This window comes from Lepidochelys kempii, chromosome 6, assembly GCF_965140285.1.
Source record: "Lepidochelys kempii isolate rLepKem1 chromosome 6, rLepKem1.hap1, whole genome shotgun sequence".
NCBI lineage: Eukaryota > Metazoa > Chordata > Testudines > Cheloniidae > Lepidochelys > Lepidochelys kempii.
In genome coordinates, this window is record NC_136385.1 from 102,549,669 (window position 1) to 102,565,032 (window position 15,364).

The 15,364-nt window shown below is 43.5% G+C and overlaps 1 protein-coding gene across 5 annotated transcripts in view; it reads right to left on the minus strand.

Moving 5' to 3' along the window:
- TTC7B (tetratricopeptide repeat domain 7B) overlaps positions 1–15,364 on the minus strand; it is a 311,774-nt gene that overhangs the window by 114,655 nt on the left and 181,755 nt on the right. For all 5 annotated transcript variants that reach the window (XM_073349423.2, XM_073349422.2, XM_073349421.2 and 2 more), the window contains one exon: positions 12,704–12,864. In XM_073349423.2, coding sequence (XP_073205524.1) covers positions 12,704–12,864 — 161 coding nt within the window. The remainder of the gene's footprint in view (positions 1–12,703; positions 12,865–15,364) is intronic.

The window sequence follows — 15,364 nt, forward strand, 5'->3', positions numbered from 1 at the left end:
TATATAATCTTTACATCCTACTCGTGACTAAATCATAGCCTTATGTATGAAATCAAACTAAATGTATTTGGTTAAATCCCAGTGTCAAAAAAGTTAACTTATACATGCACATGTCCACATGTTTTCAGGGATATGATTTCTCTGAGGCTGGCATATCAGTAATTTCTACCAAAAGCCCTCTGGTTCTGTCCTTATCTCCCCACCCCCAGAGTCCTCTGTTTAATCACAGAACAAGTACCTAGCACAACATGATTAACAACAGCGGTAGCAGCTCCATCAACATGCCAAAGCTCTGAGACACGGAATGAACATGCCTACAGGCAAAACGTAAGTTTTATTTATAGGACTAAGTCAACCAACTGCTCTTCAACTACTAAGATGTGTGCCAACAGTGATTATTTTTTAAAAAATTATGTGGCCACCTGAGACCATGAAAAAAGTTACTCACCTTCTCGTAAATTATGTTTTTTGAGATGTGTTGTTCATGTCCATTCCAACCAGGTGTGTGTGTGCGCACATGCACAGTAGCTGGAAGATTTTTCCCCTAGCAGCATCCGGGGGGTCGGCCTGGGCGCCCCCTGGAGTCGTACCTTCATGGCACCCAATAAAGGGCACTGCCGACCCACCACCCTCTCAGTTCCTTCTTGCCGGCTACTCCGACAGAGGGGAAGGAGGATGGATAGAGGGGAAGGAGGGTGGATATTGGAATGGACATGAAAAACACATCTTGAAGAACAACAGTTACTAGAAGGTGAGTAACTGTTTTTTCTTCTTCAAATGCTTGTTCATGTCAATTCCAATGAGGCGACTCACAAGCCCAAGTTCGGGAGGCGGGGTCGGAGTTGTCCACTGATTGGAGCACTGCTTGTCCAAAGGCCGCATCGTCTCTGGCCTGCTGGGTAACCGCATAGTGCGTGGTGAAAGTATGAATGGAGGATCACATTGCTGCTCTACAGATTTCCTAAGTGGGAACCTGAGCCAGGAACACTGTTGATGAAGCCTGCGCCCTGGTAGAGTGCGCAGTGATTGGATGTGCAGGAACCCCCGCCAGGTTGTAGCACTCACAAATGCAGGACATGATCTATGACAAAATGCGTGGTGATGACACAAACAGACCTTTCATTCTGTTTGCCACTGCCACGAATAACTGGACTGATTTTCTGAATGGCTTCATTCTCTCAGTGTAGAATGTTAGCACCCTATGGACATCCAGTGAGTGAAGTCTCTGCTCCTTGCTGCTGGAATGCAGCTTAGGGAAAAATACTGGGAGAAAGGTCCTGGTTGATGTGAAACTGTGATACAACCTTTGGTAGGAAAGCAGGATGAGGTCTGAGCTGAACCTTGTCCTTATAGAACACGGTGTAAGGGGGCTCTGATGTTAGGGCCTTAAGTTCAGACAACCTCCTGGCCAAGGTTATCACTGCCAGGAACATGACCTTGTAAAAGAGGTAGAGTATGGAGCACAATGCCAACAGTTCAAAGGGCGGTCCCATGAATCTAGAAAAGACTGAGTTGAGGTCCCAAGCTGCGACAGGCTGCCAGACATGAGGGTATAGCCTGTCGAGATCTTTTAGAAACCGGCTGACTATTGGGTTAGGAAAGACAGAGCGGCCCTCCGCGCCCGGGTGGAAGGCTGAGATGGCAGTCAAGTCAACCCTTATTGATGACACTGAAAGCCCTTGCTGCTTCAATGGAGGAGGTAGTCCAGAATAAGCGGCACTGAGGCTAGCGTCGGGAACGAATGGTGCTGTGCCGACCAGATTGAAAATCTCTTCCACTTGGCAAGGTAGGTAGCTCTCGTAGAGGGTTTCCTGATGCCAAGGAGGACTTGTCTAACTTGATCTGAATAGGAAAGCTCCACCGGGTTCAACCATGGAGCTTCCACACCATGAGGTGCAGCGACTCAAGGTTAGGATGTTGGAAGTGACCATGAACTTGTGTCAGAAGGTCTGGGAAGAGTGGCAGGGAGACTGGAGCTTCCATGGACATGTCTAGGAGTGATGTGTACCAGTGCTGGTGGGGCCAGGCTGGAGCTATCAAGATGACCTGAGCTCATTCCCTCCCGATCTTGAGGAGTACCTTGTGAACGAGTGGTATGGACGGAAAGGCGTATAGGAAACAACCTCCCCATGGGAGGAGGAAAGCGTCCATGCTGGTGCCCGGGCTTTTGGAAGGAGCAGAACTGCTGGCATTTCCTGTTGCGTAGCATGGCGAATAGTCTATCTGGGGAAATCCCCACCTCTGGAAGATTGAATTCATGACATCCGGGTGAAGGGACCACTCATGGCCGTGGAAGGACCTGCTGAGGTGATCTGCCAGCTCGTTCTGTACCCCAGGGAGGTACACTGCTTGTAGGTGTATTGAATGTTCTACACAGAAGTCCCACAGCATGAGGGCTTCCTGGCACAGGGGAGAGGAGCATGCACCCCCCTTTTTGTTGATATAGAATATTGCCATGGTCATATGACATGGCTGTCATAACTGATACACACTGTCCCATTAAGTATGCCCGGAAAGTCTGGCATGCCAGGTGCACCGCTCTCAGCTCTGACATTGATGTGGAAATCCAGATCCGCCTGAGACCAGAGACTCTGAGTCCTGCGGTCTCCTAGATGTGCTCCCCAGCCCAAGTCTGATGCGTCCGTCACTAGCAAAAGAGACGGCTCGGACTGGGGAAGGGGACCCCCTGAGCATACCTCCTGAGGGTTGAGCCACCACAGGAGAGAGTCTAGGACGGGTGAGGCAGGGTCATGATCCTGTCCAAGCTGTCCTGGGCTGGTCGATACACTGATGCTAATCATGACTGAACTGGTCGGAGCCTGAGTCTGGCATGCTGCACCACGTAGGTACAGGCAGCCATGTGTCTCAGAAACTTCAGACAGTTTCTTGCTGTGGTGGTGGGAAACTGTCTGAAACCTCAAATGATACCGGCCAGGGTCTCAAACCTCACTTCCTCCAGGTATGCTCTGGCTTGGGTCGAGTCCAGCACTGCCCCTATAAACTCTATCCTCTGAATGGGGGACAAAGTCGATTTTGCTTCGGTTAGAAGGAGACCCAGGTTGTTGAAGGTGGCCCTGATGCATTTGACTTGAGTTTCCACTTGGGTCCTGGAGCAGCCCTTGATCAGTCAGTTGTTAAGGTATGGAAACACCTGTACCTGGTGCCTTTGCAGGAATGCAGCAACGACTGCCATGCACTTCATGAAGACTTGAGGTGCTGCTGATCGGCCAAATGGAAGGACAGTAAATTGGTAGTGGGTATTGTTCATTACAAACCTGAGGTACTTCCTGTGGGGCTGGGTGACTTTAATATGAAAGTAAGCGTCCTTCAAGTCGAGGGCGGCATACCAGTCTGCTGGATTCAGTGAGGGTATGATGGAGGCCAACAAGACCATGCAGAACTTGAGTTTCTTCACAAACTTGTTGAGTTCTCGCAGGTCCAGGATGGGCCTGAGGCCACCTTTAGCTTTCGATACTACAAAATATCGGGAATAAAAGCCCTCGTCCCCGTACTCCTGAGAAACCTCCTTCACTGCCCCTAGAGATAGGAGTGACTGCATCTCCTGGAGAAGAAGTTGCTCGTGAAAAGGTTCCCTGAAGAGGGATATGAAAGGGGGGGTGGAAGGGCGGGAGTACACAGAATTGGATGGAGTATCCCCTCTCTACCGTATGGAGCACCCGGAGGTCCAAGGTGATATGGGACCATGCACAGTAGAAAGGGGATAGTCAGGAGGAGAAGGTAAGGTGGGGTGGATCCAGTCTCTGATGTGGCGCACCATCCTCAACCATGCCTTCAAAAGGCCAATTTGGGCGCTGAAGACCAAAAGGCAGGTCTTGTATGGTCTGCTGGACCTCAGAGGGGAGACCAGAAACCTGGAGCCATGAGCCCCTTCTCATGGCTACTCTTCTGGCTATAACCCTGTCTGCCCCATCAAGTGCTGCCTGCAGAGCCCCCCTGGAGATCAGCCTTCTCGACCAAAGCTGAAAATTCGGCACAGGAGTCCAAGGGGAGCAACTCCGTGAATTTAGCCATTGCTGAGCAGGTATTATAGTAGTACCTGCTGACGATGGCCTGCTGGTTAGATATTTGGAGTTGTAGTCCCCCCGTTAAGTACACTTTTCGCCCAAATAGGTCACGTTTTCTAGCGTCCCTATTCTTGGGGGAAGGGCCCTGACTCTCAGGAGGTCCTGCACCACCTCAAAAGCCTCTGGGGTGGATGGGAGCGGCAGGTGCTCTGAGGGGATCAGTGATTGCGATGGGCCTGGACTCGACTACCTCACTTGGGCAGGAGTCGACAGAGCCCCACTCTGAGCCTCAGTCCGACTGAGGTGCCACTGATGGCTGGTCCCTGGATCTTGCTGAGGGGGATTGGCCTCTTTCCACCTCCTCTTCTTCTGCACTGGCAATTGGGACTGGTGCCGAAGGCTGGAGTGCCCCCCGAGAGGCTCCATGATGGTGCCGAGCCTCCTTGGCAGTCTTTTTTTGAAGCCGGATCTCTCGAAGATGGCACCGGAGCACTCTGCACCAAAAAAGACATACTGGGAGCAGGAACCCCGGCGCCTGGGTCTGACTGAGGTTGGAGAGCTGTCTCCATGAGGAGGATTTGAAGCTGCTGTTCCCTCTCTTTAAGTGTTCTTGGTTGGAATTCCTGACAGATCTTGCAGCGGTCTTTTTGGTGACCCTCACCCAGACACTGTAAACAGGAGGAGTAGGGGTCACTTTTAGGCATGTACTTCACACAGTCCTGGCAAGTCTTGAAGCCTGGGAATCGCGGCCTGCCCTGGTGACAAATAAGGGGGGGAGAAAAATGGGGGAGGGAACCCACTGTAACTGAAATTTATAAGTGAACTAACTACGCTATACTTAACAACTAGAACTAACTTTCTACAGTGAAAACCGAAAATATTGCTAAGCTGCTTGCCGAAGCATGAGCAAGGGGAAGATCCAGCTACCGTCACTGGCGGTAAGAAGGAACTGAGGGGGTGGCAGGTCGGCAGGGCTCTTTATTGGGCCACGAAGGCGCAACACCAGGAGGTACCCAGGCCGACCCCACGGATGCTGCTTGGGGAAAAATCTTTCGGCTACCGTGCACATGCACGCACACACACCTGAATGGAATTGACATAAACAAGCACTCGAACAACTCCTCATTTCACTTAGGACAATGGACAGCCATCAAATGAATATGACTTGCAGCCATTATTGACCTGGGGAAAAATAAAAGGCTCCATATTCCACTGCTGACTCCTGAAATAGTGTAGTTCCCATGGGCTAGGAAGAATTTTAGAGTTTTCAATTAAGATAATACATTTGCTTAAAATTGTATGAAATATTCTTGGAACAAAAAAGTTTTCCATCATACTTCAACAAATGTAAATGTTTAAACAGTGAGCTTAGTCTTCAGTTGCTTTCAGACCTGTTACCATATGTCTTTCCTTTTTTGATCTTACAGCTTAACATTAAAATAAGATTCTTGCATTCCTCAAATATCCCTTCTGCTGTTCCTTATGCCTGCTACTTTAAAAAGCCTGTCAGCTGTCATCTCTTGGAGTCATCACTAATTTGCAGCGTATTAGCAGTTATTGTTTATTGCTTATTGTTTTAAGTGGCTTTTCATTAAATCACGATGATCTCAGGTAACATACTAGACCTATTAATTGGTAACGTAATATCATAAGTTAAAAAAAACTAAAGGTGAAAAAGCGACTACATAAATATTTAATAATGAAACAAGAATCCATCCTACTAAGCATGAGGTAGATTAAATAAAAAGGTATTTAAAGATTTTATACTATAAATAGCAGAGACCATATAGAAATACGTACCTCATAAGAAGACAATAAAAGACAGGAAGTTCGGGAATTGTGAAAATTGAGAGTCAGCTAATCTCTCTCTCTCTCTCTTTGTGATTAAAATACTGTGATTTTATACATGCTTTGCACAAGATAGCGAACCTGATTTGAACAAAATCTACTTCTTTTCACAGTATTAACTAGAATTCTTAGCAACTGATAGGCAGAGGGGAAACAGTTTCTTGTAAGAACAAAACAATATGACGTTCAAAATGAAAATGTTCAAAACTCTGTGTCCTAAACAAATGGATGGAACACGGCCAATTGAAGGATAAAACAGTTATTTGCAATCAAATATCAAGGCAACATTTTCTTAACTTATTTACTCTATCTTCCTTGCAGAGGGGGACAAACGTCTTGTCTACTTAGTCATTATACCACACTCATCATCAACATCCTAGCACCTAATATGTCTGGTTCTCTCTCTCCTTACCGACACTAGCAGATTTACTTTGATATTTTAGTCACAAGCAGAGCTCAAATTCGGGTGAAAAGTTTTTTTTGCAGTGTCAAAAAAATTATTTAGTATGGGATCCTGTATGTGTATGGCCTGCCAGGACAGCCACTGGAAAATTGCCTGGGGAACGTAACAGCAGCCTTGATAAAGATTTGCACAAGTAGTTTTCTATGTTCTTTCCCCTCAGTATTTTCAAGAGTCTTGCATCATCAATATAGGTCTCACAAAAAAGCAGTACTGATCACACAAACAGCTTTACAGTAAATGTGCATGGGAGTGGGGTGGGGGTGGGAGAAAAAGGGAATACAGGTGTGTTTAAAATGTGCTTAAGGTAATTTCATTTAATTTTGAAAAACTCTTGACACAACGTAAGTGTCACCACAGGTAATCTTCTTGAATAGGCACCCAAACATAAAATGTGTACCTGTTAAACAAACCTGTATTTATTCTACATCAAACAGGAAACTACTACTCAAAAACTCTCTGTTGCCATAATTTGGCAGACAAGTCCTACAGTTAGCCTCTGCAGAAATAACAACAAGAGGAGATTTTCTAGTCTGTATCTTTGCGTTTGTAGGCTGATTGAGTTTGAAGAGTAAGCAATCTAAGGCTACGTCTACACTATGCTGCTTTCAGCGACATGGCTGTGCCGCTACAGCTGTGCTGCTAAAAGTGTAGCTGTTTGTTGGTAGGAGAGAGTTCTCCTGCCAACAAAAAACTTCTACCCCCAACGAGTGGCATTAGCGTTATCAGCAGGAGAGCGCTCCTGCCGACAAAGCGCTGTTCACACCAGCGCTTGTCGTCGACAAAACTTCTGTCTTTCGGGAGTGTGTTTTTTAACACCTCTAAATGACAAAAAATTTCTCTTTCCCTTGCCACTGTAGACAAAGTCTAAGAGTGCTGGGATGAGATGAGGTTATATTCCCTTTGTGTAAGTTTGGATTCTGACACTTGTGAAGAACAAGGGTGGAGTAGAAGCTTTTTCTTTAAGGTATGCTGTGGTGTGGTAATAGATTCAAAATTTTAGGTAATTCTAGATGTGAAAGGTGTTACATTTCTACACCACAGAATATGGCTGTCTTCAGCAAAATACCTTGCAGCAATATTGGTATGCCAAGCATACAGCTTTTAAATTCGTTCTGGAAAAATGATCTAAGCAGCATGTACTGCTCAGTCGGGTGGGTTTATTCTTTCTTCATCTTATTTTTTCCTCCTTATGTTGCAAAGAATGAGATGTCAACTCTCCAAGTGGAGAAGATGTTGTGACTTGCAGGCAACACTAGAATGTGGTATTCACTCTCCCCAATGACTTATTTTTGCTCAGGATGGTTCTTGGGCGGGAAGCAAACTCTCTATTTCTTAACAAAGGAGGGGAGGGAAGGTCACGCTGCAAAAAGTGTATATGAATGGCTATGTTTGTTCAGCAGTTTTTCTTTGCTACCTATTAGAGCAATAAGCCACGGTCCCTGTAAGCCCAAGATGCAGATTTGGGGGATATACCAATAGCATACTTCTGACAAGAGTGGTGCCAGAATGAGAATCAATCTTGGAGATGTACCAGATTTTAAAGGATTAAAATGTTGAAAATCAGCAGGCAGCATTCACCCATTAATCAGCAGTTAGGCAAAATGCAGCTCTCAGCAACAAGAGAGGAGGACAAGGAAGAACCATTTTATCAGCACGGCTTCTATTAATAGTTTACAGCTTTCCCTCTGCCCCCTGGAGTTTTATGAAGGTATCACATGCGAACTTGAAATTTAAGCCACTTGACTGGAAAAAACAAAAACAAAACAAAAGCCCTGTAAGAATGGTAGGAAGGCACACAGTGTAGCATGTAGTGGTATTCAGTTATGCACTATGGTAAATTAAATAATAAATGGCATAGTTCACATATGCTATGTATTTGTTTTCTAAATTTAGTTTTTCCACAAAGAGAGGATTATCTTTAACAAGCTGTAAAGCAACTTCTCTATCCATGTTGTCAAGGCTGAATCCCCACTCTGTCACTTTGAGTACAGAAAGTGGGGGCCCGCAGGGATTTTAAAAATTAATACTTGCCACTCCAGGCTTGTATTAAACTCCCAAGGATACAGCTTTTCTCTGACCTTGGCTTGGTAAACGCTGCCACCGCCCAAAGGCCAAAAACCCCCTGGGGCCCAGGAAGGAGCACTTGGGAATTCCTCCCTGTGAGGTACCCTCAAGCCCTTTCACCTACCCCTCCAGGGAAGAGCTGAGAAAGAAAACAAAGGAAATTAGCTGCTGCTACCAGCTAACCAAACAACATGCACAAACCTCTTAGGATACCAAAAATCCAATCCTGTTCTTAAAAAAGGGAAATTTTATTAAAAACAAAAAGGAAGAAAATACATCTGAAACTTAGGCTTTTGCTAGATTTTAAAAGAGCAATTCCAAAAATTAAGCACCCAAAATAGCTTTCTTGGGGGTTAGCTTAAAGGTTACAAGCAAACAAAGCATCTGGGAGGAGTCCACAAAGCCTTAAAAAATAAACAGAAATAAACCTAACTGCGTCTTTTTAGACATTCCCTAATTTTATTTACATATCTGAGGCTTCAGATAAGTAGTTTTGAGGTATGAACTGATAATCTATAATCAAACCTGACTTAAAGCTGCTTACAGCATTGCTGCTCCATGTCCCTTCAACCCAGAGAGAACAACAGACAAAGGGAAAGTTTCTTTCCCAATTTTAATAAGTTCTACTTTCCCACTGGCTCTTTTGGTCAGGTTCCCACTTCCTTTTCTTTACTTGGGGGACTTTTAACCCTTTACAGGTAAAGCAAACAGAGAACAGCTACGAAGAGGGATTTTACAGCTAACTGGCTGACTGGGTGTCCATCAAAGGGAGCTACTCCCCGCCCCCACACACGCACTTCATTTATCACACACGCAAAAAAGTTTTAAATGATACTTTGATAGGGGAGTCTCTGATATGCAGCGACAAGGAGACTCAGAAGCCCCATACTATTTAATTTACTAAGATTCAGAACAAAGTACTGATTATCCTGGCCTGCATCTCCAGAGAAAAAGTAGAAAACAATCAAAATGTACAAAGAAACCAATTAAATACTAAAGAACATAGAATGAATCAAGGAATGTTTGAACATACTGAAAATTAGCAACTTTTGAGGTGATATAAAGGGATCTCTTCTCTCAGGTGGTTGGGGAGAGGGAATGAGGTTGTGTCATCCGTCACAGTCCGCAGTTGCAGAAAGGGAAAATAGAGTCAGTTTATATCCAAAGCACTTTTGTAAAATAAAAAAATTGTCAAATATTTTTTACATGATGTTTTACAAGTCAAATATGTAGTATAAGATCTGATCATATAATTGAGGCTTTGCTGATAAATCCCTGTAGAAAATAATGTAATAATATGGAGAATTCAATACCACGTTTAAATTATGGGCCAAATTGTGGCAGCCCAAGGGAGAAGAGAGAGAATAAAGGGTCTCCACTATCCCTTGAATTCCTTGCAGGGGCCAGCCATAATATAATGGGGTATGCTGCAGAGCAGATTATCCATCCAAAAAAGGAGCAAAGAGGGCCACAGCTGTACGAGCACAGGGAGAGTAATTTCACATTCATTCTTTTTCAGAGGCTGGCAGATTTCCCACTCCAATGTCTGCACTCACTTCCTTTCCCCCCTCTCCCAAAGACTCTTCAGGGATTCTAGCCCAATAAGAATTCATCCAGTGACTCCCCTGATCTGTCCAACTATGTTTTCCATCAAGGGACCTGTACCGCATAATGTGGTCAGTGACTTAAAACCATAATCTTGTCCTAAATTAAGGATAAAAGATTTTTCCTTATTCTTTAGTGTGTTGGAATTAGTGTGGAGCTAGGTTTAGGCTCAAGATTCAATGTAAACTATTGCTTTATCTTTTTTTCCCCTTCAATTTGGAAAACCCACAGACATATTCTGAAACGTACTTATAGGAATAAAGGAATTGCCATACTGGATCATACCCTAGTCCAGTACCCTATCTCTGACAGTAGCAAGTACTGGATGCTTCAAAAGAAGATGCAAACAACCTCCTCACTCAGTAGTTAAAGACTGTCTCAAGACCTGAAGTATGAGGTTTAATATCTTTCAAATTTTTGTTAACATTTTGTGGTTCTTGAGAAGAGAATTGGAGGAGGCACCGATATGTTTGTGTACAAATCTGAGAAATGGATAGATGATGCTGAAATTGTGAAAAGAGGCGGCAAGAGATGACACAGTAGGTGACAATATTGCACAAGTAGAGTGGCATATTGCTGTGAAGGGCCTTTGAAGTCAAGTGCACAAAGACTTGAAGTGATGCAGTTCAACAGTGGGAGTAACTGGAGAGATTCAGGGAGAGGTGAGGTTGATGTGGTACCTGGTCAGAGCGATGAAGGTGATTTTACCAACTGTGCTTTGTATGGATTTAACATGGAGGTGACCTGGGTGTAAGGGAGGTCAGTAAACAAGATGGGAGAGGATAAGGGTTTAGATGAGAGATTTTGTTGTCTGAACTGAAAGAGGACGACTCATGCAGGGATAAGTGGCAAACTTTGGAAACAGCCTGGATGTTTAGGGTAAGAGAGGGATGAGTCAAAGATGACCCTCTAATTTATGGGGCGATGGAATAACTGGGAGGATAGCAGAATTGTCAACAGCAAATGAGAATGAAGGAGTTGGGAGGGAAGAGGAGGAGTTCAGCTTTGGCAATGTTAAGTTTAAGCGGACAGTGAGTCATTCCAGACTAGCCATCAGAGAGCAAGACAGATGTGAGACTGGACAGAAGCAGACGGATGAGGAGCTGAGTAGTATATATGAGAGCCGCCAGCATAAAGATGGAATCTGAAACCAGGAAAGGAGCAGATTACACAGAGAAGGGGCCCACCCAAAGAAACAAATATGGGGAGTCTCACAAGCAGCAGGCACAAAGTCAAAAGCTTCAAGGGGTCAGATTTCAAAAAGGAGGGTCAAAAGCTGTGATGAGATCCATGAGGATGAAATACAGACCCTGTGATCTGGCCAGGAAAAGGTTGTTAGAAACCTTGGTGACAGCAGTTTTATGTTGTTAGGAAACAGTTTTTAATTGAGGTAAGTCTGTTCTCTCCTACTGGTTCAAAACACTGATAGATTTTTTTTTTTATTGCCGCAAAGTTATATATTAGTTTAAAATAGGTTATATTTTAAACTGAAAATTCTATTTCTATCATATCTGTTAAATGCGCATCTGATAAAGACTAATATATATGAATAAATTACTTTCCTTTTAAAAAGATTTGAATTAATGTTAAATTGTCAGCAACTTAAGTTTCAGATGTTTAAAATGCTGTGGATCATAACCTGGAGTATCTGACACTGAAACTTCCTTATCAGAATAAAACATTGCTGGTCTCACTGAAGTCAGTGGGAGGTTTGCCATTGACTTCAGTAGTGCTACGATTTCACGCTGAAACTTTTTACCATATTGTGGGTTCCACTGAAATATCTACTAATTTTACACTGAATTTAAATACATCTTTACAGAATTATGAAATGCAACTATATTTAAGGTACATCATCCAACAACAAAGGAAACCTGTGTGTGGTGCCTGTGTGTGTCCCAAGCAAAACACGAGTATTCACAACAAAAAATGAATGGTTTTTAATATGCTAAAGAACCTTCCACAAAATTTGTGCTTCTTCCACTTCAGTTGTTTAACTATGCACCTGTTGATTCCTGATGACTGGCCATTAAACACAGACAAAGCAGCACAGCAACCGCTCACAGTGGGGGGGGGTGGGGGGGGGAGGGATAGCTCAGTGGTTTGAGCATTGGCCTGCTAAACCCAGGGTTGTGAGTTCAATCCTTGAGGGGGCCGTTTAGGGATCTGGAGCAAAAATTGGGGATTGGTCCTGCTTCAAGCAGGGGGTTGGACTAGATGACCTCCTGAGGTCCCTTCCAACCCTAACCTTCTATGAATCTATGTTATACAATAAACACATTAGTGGATTTTTATCCTTAGAGGAAGACATTATGAAACTACATTTTTGTGTGCGTTAAAGTATCATATAAGCTTTTTTAGGTTGCTACACAAAAATATACAACACAGGAGAATATTGTAAAACATGGTAAGTGGGAAATTTTGAAAACAAATAACCAGTATATGGAATAATACAAAAAAGGCAGTTGTTTGAAACCATTTTCCAACATTTAAAAAAGCCTAAAATGCTAAGAAACAGCTTGGTATTAGAAAATAATTACAATGCACTGGAGAAAAAATAAAGCTAAAATAAAAAAGATTACAATCTTCAGAAATAACCTCTCATACCATTAGTGAGATAGGGAGCCTACTACTGTACAACAAAATTCAGGAGTTGGGCAATAGGGTATATGGAAATAGACGCACTGGAAGTACTCACATAAAGTTTTCTGGATATTCACTCAAGGCCATGTCAATTATATTCAAAGCATCATGATAATGTTTCTGGGCTGACAGCAAGAGTGCAAGGAGATGCAAAGAGTTGGCATCATCTCCTTGAAGTTGAAGAGCCTGACGAACATAACCCAAAGCTTCTGGTATCTGAGTAAAAAAAAATGCTGAGAAGAGTTATTATTAGAAATACCACTTGCTATAATTTCACTGCATGTATGTAAACATTCAAAGTCGTAGAAATTATGCAAAGCTGTATAGGCTCCCATAAAATACTAACCAGAAACATACAAGCAGACTTGACGTTTTACAGTGAACATTAAAAGCTCCAAAGTAATAAATCAACCTCTGAAATGAGATAGGTTTCAGAGCAGCAGCCGTGTATATACATCTACACATGTATATACAGCCTTTATATACATCTACACATCTCACTGCATTTACTATACATTGCATTACAAATTTTAGGATTACGAAATATTTGGTAGGAACCAATTCTTGTACAGCATGCTCTGTCTACACACTGGCCACAGTCAACCTACTCTTTACCTCACCTTTACATTTTCAGCATATCTTGTCCATTGTTATCTTGTTCTTTGCAAATGGTTCCCTAGGTGTTCCCTCCCCTTACCTTACCTAGTTCAGACATTCTGTCTCTCAGTTGACTGAGCCATTTTCCTAATTTAGTTACACAAACTGTTTTCAGCCTGCTCATTTATTTACTTCCCTAATCCTGTCTTCCAAGAAATGAGGCCTCCGCCATGTTTAATTACTCATGTCAAACCAGACCGACATTCCACCTTTCAGTTTTTTAAAATATTTTTTCAATATTTTTAAACATTTGTTGTATTTCCATTACATTTTTGGGTTTTTTTGGTGCTTTTTGAAGTTTATTACCCAGCAACACATTCTCAGGACAACAGTAGTTGTAATCATTTGAACTACCATTAATATCAGGCTCAAAGTACAACCCAGGGGGTGCAAGCTCACCTCTTCTGGTACAGCCCACCAATGTATTTCCGCTGCCTCTACAGTATTGTCCCTAATCTTTTGTTCCATGGCTATTTAGTAACATGTTCTTTTCCAATTCCGATATAGTGGTTTTTACCATGGGGGTGTCCCCAGCCATCCTGTGAAAGGGGAGGTATGAAGAACAGCTGAGGTGCAGGAGTCTGGAAACCCTATTGGGAATTCACTGGATGAGCTTTCTCAGCAGGTGGAAACCCCTGCAGAGCTTTCCATTTTTTTACTTCATCCTCTACTTGCTGCTTCTCTTTTTCAAGCTGCCAAAATGGCACCCACAGTCTTCCATGTTCTGATCTCCTCATCCCTCACCCAGAATCCCTTGCCCTTGGGGCCAGATTCCACTCGGAAAAATTCACTTCAGCTACGGACACTGCTGATTTATTTAACCCCAACCAGCACTCGGTTCTGGCTAAGAAACTGGACAAATTATTGGGATCAGGGTTGAACTGCAAGATATTCCTTGCATTCTGGGGAAGCACCATTCATGCCATTTCAATACTCGCTTGTTCTCCTCTTGCTAGTATATTACACACATTATGCTCTCACAGATTCCACCTCCAAAGGAGGTGATCTGCTAGCTCATGATCTGTTAGCTCCTCCTCCAGGAGGAGCTTGACATCAAATGCTTCCGCTTGAGCTAATCTTAAGTTATACAGCACTCATGCCAACTGTGCCCCTAAATTTGAGTCGTCAATAGTATGACCTATAACCTGCAACCATAAACACCCCAAAGACCTCTGCCATAACCTATCCCAAACCTGCTTAATTAAGTGGTTAATCTTTTTCAAGGATCTTCTTTTCGTAAACCTATGAGTGAACCCATTCCACTTGTTCCATGGAGGGGGTCCCCAATCCGTAACAAGGGATTCCAACTCCTGGATGAAGAGGTTACGAGTTTCAGTAAAAATCCTTCCACTGTCGTTCCCTTCCCTTTCTACCTGAACTATAGTTGGAGCAGGTGGTTGGGGGCATACCCAAATCCTCTGGATATATTATTCAACTCAGACTGCAAGTATCTTGTTTTAGCAGTGTCAAAAGCAGGGGAGCACTAGCAACTTGCACAGGCCCCGGAGCACAGATACATCCCATAGCTACACTGAAAACGGAGGGAAACGCTTCTGGGTCCTGCCTCGCATTATGTTGGTTGTGACAGAGACCACCTTGGGACTGCCACCTGATGTACTGAGACTACCTCTGAGCCTGTTTTCTGCGGCAACTTGGGACTTCAGTACTCTGTCTTGTTGAGCTAGCCTGCTGCAAACACAGACCCAGGTCTGAACCATGTCCCCCAAAAGCCGCAGGCTTAACTGAAAACAGCTTAAGAAGTGCTCCTCTCTCCAACACCCAGATACCCAGTTCCCAATGGGGTCCAAACCCCAAATAAATCCTTTTTACTCTGTATAAAGCTTATACAGGGTAAACTCATAAATTGTTCGCCCTCTATAACACTGATAGAGAGGTATGCACAGCTGTTTGCTCCCCAGGAATTAATTACCTGCTCTGGGTCAATTAATAAGCAAAAAGTGATTTCATTAAGCATAAAAAGTAGGATTTAAGTGGTTCCAAGTAATAACAGACAGAACAAAGTAAATTACCAAGCAAAATAAAACAAAACCACGCAAGC